This window comes from Theobroma cacao, chromosome 2 (assembly GCF_053813885.1).
Source record: "Theobroma cacao isolate CCN51 chromosome 2, ASM5381388v1, whole genome shotgun sequence".
NCBI classification, from domain to species: Eukaryota; Viridiplantae; Streptophyta; class Magnoliopsida; order Malvales; family Malvaceae; genus Theobroma; species Theobroma cacao.
Window position 1 is genome coordinate 34,234,711 of NC_142640.1, and position 9,960 is coordinate 34,244,670.

The 9,960-nt window shown below is 33.1% G+C and overlaps 1 protein-coding gene, 1 non-coding gene and 1 pseudogene across 2 annotated transcripts; 1 reads left to right on the forward strand and 2 right to left on the reverse strand.

Annotated features, from left to right (window-relative positions):
* Positions 1-299: 299 nt before the first annotated feature.
* On the reverse strand, positions 300-763 carry LOC18609195 (two-component response regulator 24 pseudogene; annotated as a pseudogene).
* A 7,259-nt stretch (positions 764-8,022) lies between these two features.
* On the reverse strand, positions 8,023-8,129 carry LOC148764187 (small nucleolar RNA R71). Its single transcript, XR_016025006.1, has one exon. It is a non-coding gene; the product is annotated as a small nucleolar RNA R71 (small nucleolar RNA).
* Positions 8,130-8,985: 856 nt separating this feature from the next.
* LOC148764188 (uncharacterized) lies at positions 8,986-9,657 on the forward strand. Its single transcript, XM_088803553.1, has one exon. The coding sequence runs from the start codon at positions 8,986-8,988 to the stop codon at positions 9,655-9,657; it is 672 nt and encodes a 223-aa protein (XP_088659679.1).
* The last annotated feature ends 303 nt before the right edge of the window (positions 9,658-9,960 follow it).

Genomic DNA, 9,960 nt, shown 5'->3' on the forward strand with positions numbered 1-9,960 from the left:
ATTATTCATTTATCATCAAGTTACAAAATATTTGCTTTGTTTTTATAACATAGACATATTTATACAACACATATTGTTACCTTATTTATTTATGTGTTATCCATGATCATAAACTAATTTGTTATTGTATATATAAAATGATCGGGAAAATAAATAGACTGAGACATTAAGATTCTATATATATTATATGTAGCACATAACATTTGACCAAACAGTGCTGGTATAACTGAAGTAGTAGAAGTAGATCAATGATTGGTAGATGAAGAGATATAGATGGGCATGGAAATATCTCTCTAGGGTCAAAGATTGAGGTTCCATCTTTGTAGAATAGAGGTGAGCTTAGTTAACGTCAGAGGCTTCTCTTGATAGTCATTAAGACCTGCCTCCATAAATTCTTTTACTTGTTCCGATGAGTGTGATGAGAGGCCCACGATGATGCTGCGTACGCCCATTTCTCTAAGTTTCCTCGTCGCCTATCATCGAAGGAAGCAAAGTTTCCAACATTCATGAATCTTTACCAAAATGTGAAGATAAATTACTTAGGTAAAACATTGTATTCGTATACCTGGATGCCATTCATGACCGGCATATCCCTATCCATCAGTATCAAGTCAAATTTCTTTCCTGATAAGTGGGCATCCACAGCTTCCTTCCCGTTCCCCATCACCTCTGTCTCTATGCCATGTTTGTTTAAAAGTGTGCTGTGAATCCTTTGATTCAACAAGTTATCATCGACAACAAGCGCCATGATCCTGTTCGCCATTTTATTAGTTTTCCCTGGAAATTCCATTTACTTGAGTAAATATACCATATAAATCAAACTGCAGGTCTATATGGGTAAAACGAAGAGCCAACCAGACACAGCTTTCAAAGGCTAGCATGCATAAACTTCCTTCAGGCAATGCTTAGTGTCCATTTGCCCCAGTTTCCAAGCTGCTTATCTATTTCAAAAGTTTTTTTTTTCTTTTTTCCAGGGTAGCTTCTATCAAAGTTGAAAATAAGCCAGAGTTAAGAGTTTAAGCTCCAAAGTAAAAATTCTACTGTAATATTTCAAAGTTGCCTTGAACACAATTTTACCATACATTTTGAAAAATTGCTTTTAAAAACACTTCTTATTGTTCTAGTGGAGCCAAACAGGCTCTAACAAAAAAATTATATTGATATATGAATTGCATATCCACCAGATAAAAAAAACATTTTCACCATGACACTGCACCATATGCAAATGCAATTCATTCAAAAGGTATGGGAGGTGGGTGCTCTGTTCTCTTGTTACTGTGCATAAAGTAAATAGCATTAAAGAGGAGCTATACCTTTGGGGCAGCTCGAGATGTAAGTTGAGACTGCAGAGGCTGTGTTGTGTTCTAACTCGTGCGAAGAAATTTGCTTCATGCTTTGGTGCCTTTATAGCACTTGTAAGGCTCCATTACAGTTTGATAAGTGCTATGCTAAGTCAGGGATTGGCTGAGTGATGGCATTATTGGTGTAAGTATCAATTCCCCTAGTATTCTTTCCTAGCTATAAATGGCCTGATGAATTAGCAGTCTCAAAGAGTTTGCAATCTACACATTACTGAAAGAAATTTGGGAATTTAGAATCTATGCTAACATAAAAATTCATGGAGCATTTTTAAAAATAACTCTTAAAAATAAAATGTTTTCAAAAACAACCCTCTTTATAATTTTAACTATTTTTAGCCAAGTTGAACAAAATTACCCTTAATAAAATTACACGCTATGAAATTACGCGTTATGTACAAAAATATATTACACGCCATAGTTAGGTTGTGACGCACTATGTACAAAAACAAATGACACGCTATGATTAGGTTGTTACACGCCATGTTGAAAAAAAATACTATTGTTACATGCCATGTGCAAAAACATGTTATACGCCATGTGCAAAAACATGTTATACGCCATTATTAGGTTGTTACACGCCATTATTAGGTTGTTACACGTCATGTTGAAAAAAAATACTATTGTTACATGCCATGTGCAAAAACATGTTATACGCCATTATTAGGTTGTTACACGCCATTATTAGGTTGTTACACGTCATGTTGAAAAAAATATTGTTGTTACATGCCATGTACAAAAATATGTTACACGCCATGGTTAAAAAAAGTTGTTACACGTCATGTTGAAAAAAAATATATTGTTGTTACACGTCATATTCAAAAACATTTTGTTACACTTTAATGCCTAAAATGTTGTTGTTACTTACAAACCAAAACTTCAAATCCTCTCAACTCTGTTCATTTCTTTTTGATTTTTTACAATTTGGCACCAATTAAAGTGTTTCTAACATGTTTTCATAAATCAAAACACAAATTTTCTTAACTAAAACACTTATTTCGACTAAAAATAAAAAAAAAATTCTTTGCAAACTTAGGTTTATAAATTTTAAATTTTTGAGTTTATTGGTGTCTAGGTCCCGAATTAATTCAATCAAAGCTATTTCAAATATCTGTGATCATTTCTACCACTTTAGTTTTTTCCAAAATACCTAAAAATCAAATTCCCCAAATAGCCACCCACACAAGCACATCAAAACCATTGCTTGGTGTCTTGAAAGCGCAAGAAAGAGAAATCTGAAAACATGAGAAAGAGAAATCAGAAGCATAGCAGACGAAAACTGAAGAGAGGAATCGATAAAATTTGAGAGAGTGGGATGGTAAGAGAGAGAAATCAGAAGCACAAATGGGGAGAAATTGTGATGAATGGTTTAATTTATTTGAAATAGTTTCAAGGGTATTTTTGTCAAGTCATGGCTAAATATAGTTAAAAGTAGTTAAATTTATTTTGATGGTTATTTTTAAAATGTCCTTATCAAGAAAGTTTATTCCTCATAATTTTCTCAAAATTCATTACCAAATGCTACCAAAATGTCAATCATAACATCTGGTTTACACTAACTATAGTGACTACTAGCTAAGGCCATTCAATATTACTAACTTATGGCAAAGATCATCACTGTCATTAATCAACTCATGTTAAACATCTCAGACCAAAAAAAGAAAACAAAACATTCACTTTGTGACAAAAGTGCAAAATAAAATGTCTCAAAAGAATGAAGTCAAAAAAACACTACTCAGTCTTACAATGTCTCAAAACAATGGAATTAGGGAAAACCCTGTTCAATTTTACAATAAAACATAAAGGGACTATTTATAGAGATAGTTCATCCTAAACCTATTTGTAACGCTAGTAAATTAAATAAGGAAGTATTCTAATCCTAGACTCCTTGATGTGCAAGTAAAGTAAATGATATAAAATTAAATGTCATTAAAACTAAGCTCACTAGTTGTGCAAGCAAAGCAATCAACAAGTAAGGAAACTTAAATATTGTGAAACCTCAACTTTCAAAGACATGTAGCGGAGGTGGACACGATAACGTGGATTAGGGGTAGTTTCATCATTTTCTAGGTGAGCTTCTAAAAGTGGGTTTTTCTAACATTATTAAGGTCTAAATAGACCTAAGAAATAAATGAATGATGTATATAATAATGAAATAAACGAAGAAAATAGAAATAATGACAATTTTCACAATAGGGGCAAAATGGTCATTTTGCATATCGTGGCTAAATTTTTAAGTTTTCGTGAACTCGAGTACTTCTAGACTATTATGGACTTTGTCTCAGTATCAAAGGTGAAAAAAGTTGAACCAAGGGAAAGAAAGGAGACAAAGACAACTATTGAATGGCATTTTTGTAAATAAATGGACTTTTAATAAACTTTAAGCATAAATATCTAATTTCTAGCAGCTTCTTCTTCTTCTTCTTCCCATCCCTTCTCTCCATTTCACGTTTTTCACCTTCCATGGAAGCCTTCCTTGAAACCTTTATAACTTTCTCAAAATTAACTCTATTTCTCATGCTTTTATACACCTTGTCATAGGGTTTTCATACTCTTTTACTTCTACACCTCAAGAACCCTCAAAAGTATTTCCTCAATACTCTCTCTCACTAGTTGGACATTTTAGAGAGAAAGAGAGAAAGAGAGATATTCCATAATAGCTTGAAAACTCTTGGCAAGGAATTCAAATTACAAAATCCACCAAGGTGAGTAATGAATTAGGGTTGATTTTTAAGTTGTTGATAATGGTTAATAATTAGATTGTGAGTGTTTTATTGTTGAGGTTGTTTATATATATATTTTTAGTGTGATTAGAGTAGAATAAATAAATAGTCATTTAATGGTAATAGGAAGCTAGTTAAGAATAACTAATAGAACTTGATTTAGGGAATGGCTTTTAGAATTTTATTATCACCAATTTGAGTTAGTGTGATGCTATTATGTGTGATAGGTTCCAACGAGGTCCCACATCTCCATCTGGAGCATTAGACGCAGTTAGAGTCGATCAGAGCATCAACAAAAACAATGAGTGAACTTGCATTAAAATGTTTTGGGGATAAGTGCATACAAGCTTGATTGAATCACTTGAAATATTTTATTGATCTTTTCTCTAAAATATGCATGGGAACAAGCCCTTGAGGAAACGTTTTTGCATTGTGGAATATGATTGTGATGAATCCGTGTGCACCTATGTTATGTTGATATATATATATATATATATGTAGATATATGATATGTATTGATAAGTAATATTGTGGGGTAATTATAACCAAGTGTGTGCAGTGTGGGAGGGCACATGCCGATGATGACGTGGTGTGATTCTAGCTAAGTGCGGAGTGGGAGTGAGCATGAGCTGATGACTGGGGGTTGTATCTATGTTTGCTATACAGTGTGGGAGTGCACATGATGATTCCAGCTATGTGAGGTGTGGGAGTGCGCATGAGCTGATGACCGATGGGTGTATGTATGCTTATACATATATACTTTAGAGATGATCATACATGTTATAAAACTGTTTATATATGCTATAGAAAGGATAAGGAAATAAGATGTGATTGTATTGATTGTCGAGTGTTGCAAATTGTTAACTAATTTCAAATTGATTTTCATTGCAATAGAGCAGATTTTCAATGCAGCAAAACCCCCCCCCTTAATTTCATCAGCCCTGATTCTCGCTGCAGCAAAAATGAATCTCACTGCAGTGAGAAAGTCTTATGTGGTTCACTTAATCTGTACTCAAAATTTTGCTGCAGCGAGAAACTCTTGGGAGGTTCAAAAAAATTTCTTTGTTTGAATTTCACTGCAGCGGAAAGGCATTCTCGCTGTAGCAAAACCCTCTGTTATGCTGTTATGCTCATCTTGCTTAGATTCTGCTATAGTTCTCACCCTTTCCAACTTCATGGTTGATCATGGATCCTTCAACACTAAAGTATTAAATGCTCAAAGTTTGAAATGAGGGGTTTTAACAAGAATTTAAATAAATTGCATTGTTTTTACTATAAGTGCATCGTGTTTTCTAAAATTTTCCTTATCGTTTGCTTGTTCCCTTCTTATATTCACTCACTAGGTTTATACTCACTCTTTTAAACTTCATGTTTTCAAACTCAGAGGTAGTTGGGACCTAAATTGAGGTGTTCACGTGCATTCACCCTTTGGTAGGTATTTTGGCATTCAGTAGCCGTACCCTCACCCAAGGTCCCTCATCTGGTTGTCAGAAGTCTTTTGTATGTATATATATACACTCGATGTAATTCGTTAAGATTTAGGTTACAAACAATAGATGTATATTTGGATTGATGATGCCATTATGAGATGGCAATGAGTGAATGACAATATTTTGCATTAATACAAATATAAATATTTAGTTGCCATGTATGTTATTGAAATACGCATAGTTGAGAATCAAGATTTGTGGTTTAGGAATGGTGATGTAATGAAATGATGAACAAGATTTCATAAAAAGGCTTGCTTGGGCTTAGCGGGTTGTGCCCATTGGGCTCATGCGCTGATCATGGCCCGGTGATAACTCTATGATATAGAGTTATTTGGGCTTAATTTTGATAATAATTTGGCTAGGTTTTTGTTGTAATGCATAGAAATTAGTAAGTTTTATTTAATTATTTTAAATTAGTTATTTTAGGTGAGTCAATCTAATCTTGGTTAATTTTATGTTTAATTTGGTGTTAATGTAGTTAAGATAGGATTTATTTGTGCTTTTGTAGGTGTTTGAAAGAAGAAGTTTAGTGGAAGAAGGAGAGCAATTTCGAGGTGTAGACTTCTAATGCATATGTTTCGGTATTTTGGCTATAACTTTCTCTAAAAAGCTTCAAATGAAGAGATTATTGAACCATTGGAAAGCTGAGAGAAAGATATACAACTCTTATGTTTAACACTTCACCCAGTTTGGCCTGTAGGATGGTAAAAAATCTTATCAAAGTTGACACACTGCAGTAGTCCTAGAGCAATTACAATTTCTATTAATTAATTTGGCAAAGCTGCGACTTACATAGTTTGCTGAGGAAATCCCAACTGAAATTGACTTCTTTCTTCACCCAACTTGGTCTAACTCCAAAACCTATAAAGACAACCTTTCGGAAGACATAAGGGGAGAAGAAAACACCAAATTAACATTTGAGAGTCAAGGCACAGAGTCATTGAAGCTAAGAAGAATTTCCAGAATTCAAGGAGATTTGAAGATCAAGAATACAATTCTTGAGTTTTTCTATATTTTCTTTTATTCTCTTATTTTCTTGGTTTTGTTTTAATGTTTATATTTTATTCAAAGATGATGTGTGACTTGATGGCGAACTAAATTGTTAATCTAAGATTATGATAGAACTCAATATATAGTCTGAATTATTTATCTCTCTTTTACTTATGTTTGATGGATTTAAGTTGTTTATTTTATTATGTTCTTAATGCTTCTAATTGCTTGATCACCAATTAGATTGAATTGGAAACCTAGGTTAAACCTTGACAAAGGAGATTTAGGTAGATCTTAAATAGAATAGAGTATGATTGAATGCACTTAGTGATTAGGCGGTTTGATTTGCATATAAGGTAGACATACACTTATAAGCCGTACGTAGCCAAAATTATAGCACAAACTTAATGAATCTTTTTTCAATTTAATTTGCATAGACATATAATAAATTAATTGGGAGAGATATTTTTAAAAGAAACTCGACAGAGACTTGTAAATAATTTAAGACTCTAGGTTAGCAACTTAATCCATTAAATTGAGTTAAGAGAAAGAGACAATAATCAAATAAAGTATTAAGGGATATCATAATCTTAGGTTTGGTAGTCACTTACATTTAATAAAGTAAATTTGCTAATAGATTTTAGATTAAGTTTTAGTTTTCGTTATTAGTTTATTAATTTAAATTGTTTAGATAAAATTAAGGTGTGTTAATTTTAGTAGTTAACTGTAAGGATTGATTCAATTCTCTGTGGGATCAACACTCTACTCATATCTATATTAACTTTGCAATACGTACACTTGTGTGAGTAGAAAATTTAACAACAAGTTTTTGGCGCCGTTGCAGGGAAATTGATTTTTAATTCTTTTTTGTTAATATTAATATCAAGCACTCTTAATTTTAATCTAGACTTTTCTTTTCTTTAATTTTATTTTCTTTTTTTAGGTACTTTTGGTCGTTGTATGCGAAGAGTCCGAAATTTGGAAATTATTCCTTTTGATCCAAAAATCGAAAAGACTTTTCGAAGACTTCGGAAAAAAAATAAAAAAGTTTTTGCTCCAAGTAAAACAATGGCTGATCAACAAAAGGAAGAGACCAAGCCTTTGAGGGATTATGTAGTCCCACAACTACAAAATCTCCACTCTAGTATCTGAAGACCTCCTATTCAAGCCAATAATTTTGAAATTAAGCTATCAATCATTTAGATGATTCAAACTGCTGTTCAATTTGGGGGTTTGCCTAATGATGATCCAAATGCTCATATTATAAATTTTTCAGAAATTTGTGATACATTCAAGGCTAATGGTGTTACTGATGATGCCATAAGATTAAGGCTTTTCCCTTTTTCATTGAGAGATAAAGCAAAGAGTTGGTTAAATTCACTTCCTGCTGGTTCCATTAATACTTGGGATGATTTGGCTCAAAAATTCTTGTCAAAATTCTTCCCACCTACAAAGTCAGCAAAAATGAGGAATGATATCACTTATTTCATGCAATTTGATTCTAAATCACTATATGAGGCTTGGGAAAAGTATAAGGATTTGATGAAAAGATGTCCTCACCATGGATTACCTAAGTGGCTGCAAGTTCAGACTGTTTATAATGGTTTGCTAGGACCATTTAAAACTACTATTGATGCTGTCGCTGGAGGTGCACTTATGAGTAAATCCATTGATGAGGCTTATGATTTGCTTGAAGAGATATCTTCTAATAATTATCAATGGCTATCTGAAAGATTGGGTACAAGAAAAATTGCTAGAATTCATGAATTAGATGTGATAAACACTGTTTCTACACAATTGGCCTCTCTCACACAGAAAATAAATAAACTGAGTGTTAATGTTGTTCATAACACTTTTATGACATGTGAATTTTGTGGGGAAGGACATTCCAATGACAATTGTCCCATCTATTATGAGTCTTATCAAATTGTTGGAAATACGCAATAGAACAATCCCTATTCCAACACTTATAATCCTGGTTGGAGGAATCATCCAAATTTTTCATGGAATAACAACCAAGGGTCCTCATCAACGGCTAAGTCAAACTTTCCCCTTGAATTTCCATCTTGAGCCCCTATGCTAGAGAAAAAGCCTTCAATGGAGGATATGTTCATGAAATTCATGACAAAGACTGATGCATTTATGATAAGGACTGATGCCTCTATTCAAAATCAAGCAGCTTCAATTAGAGATCTTGAGATACAAGTAGGCCAACTTATCGGTGCTTTAAATACTAAACCTCAAGGTACCTTACCAAGTGATACTGAACCCAACCCAAGAAGAGAATGTAAGGAACATTGCATGGCAATCACTCTCCGCAATGGAAAAGAGGTACGTAAAGAGGTAAGTAATCAAGCATTAAATCCTGAGATTTCAATTCAATCTGATGAGCAAGAAATTGAAAAAGATGCTGAAAAAGAAATTATGGTTAAAAAATCTGTTGAAAATTCAAAAGAAAAATCACAATCTGCCCCTACACCTCCACCACCTTTTCCTCAACGTTTTCAAAAGCAAAAACTTGACAAACAATTCCAAAGATTTCTTGAGGTACTTAAAAAACTGCACATTAATATTCCTTTTGCTGAAGCTTTAGAACAAATGCCAAGTTATCTTAAATTCTTGAAAGACATCTTGACCAAAAAGAAAAAACTGGAAGAGTTTGAGACAGTTGTACTTACTGAAAAGTGCAGTGCTATAATCCAGAATAAGCTTCAACCAACACTTAAAGATCCAAGGAGTTTTTCTATTCCATGCACTATTGGTAGTTTTAAAATTTCTAAAGCTTTATGTGATTTAGGTGCTAGTGTTTCAATAATTCCTTTATCTATTGCCAGGAAACTTGGATTTCAAGAGATACAACCTACTACAGTTACCTTGCAATTAGCATATAGAACAATCAAGCACCCCGTTGGGATTATAGAGGATGTTTTGCTTAAAGTTGGGCATTTATATATTCCGATAGACTTCATTGTGCTCGAGATTGAAGATGATGTTGAAATTCCTCTTATTTTGGGAAGACCATCCTTAGCTACAGCTGGAGCACTTATTGATGTGAAGAATGGCAAAATAACTTTTAGAGTTGGAGAAGAGATTTAGGTAGACCTTGAATAGAATAGCGTATGATCAAATGAACTTAGTGATTAGGTGGTTTGATTTGCTTATAGGGTAGACATACACTTATAAGTTGTACGTAGCCAAAATTAGAGCACAAACTTAATGAATCTTTCTTCAATTTAATTTGCATAGACATATAGTAAATTAATTGGGAGAGATATTTTTATAAGAAACTTGACAAAGACTTGTAAATAATTTAGAACTCTAGGTTAGCAACTTAATCCATTAAACTGAGTTAAGAGAGAGAGACAATAATCAGATAAAGTATTGAGGGACATCATAATC

Bases quoted from the DNA above. Each gene is read 5' to 3' on its own strand.
- LOC148764188 (XM_088803553.1), top strand. From the start codon at position 8,986: ATGGTTAAAAAATCTGTTGAAAATTCAAAAGAAAAATCACAATCTGCC.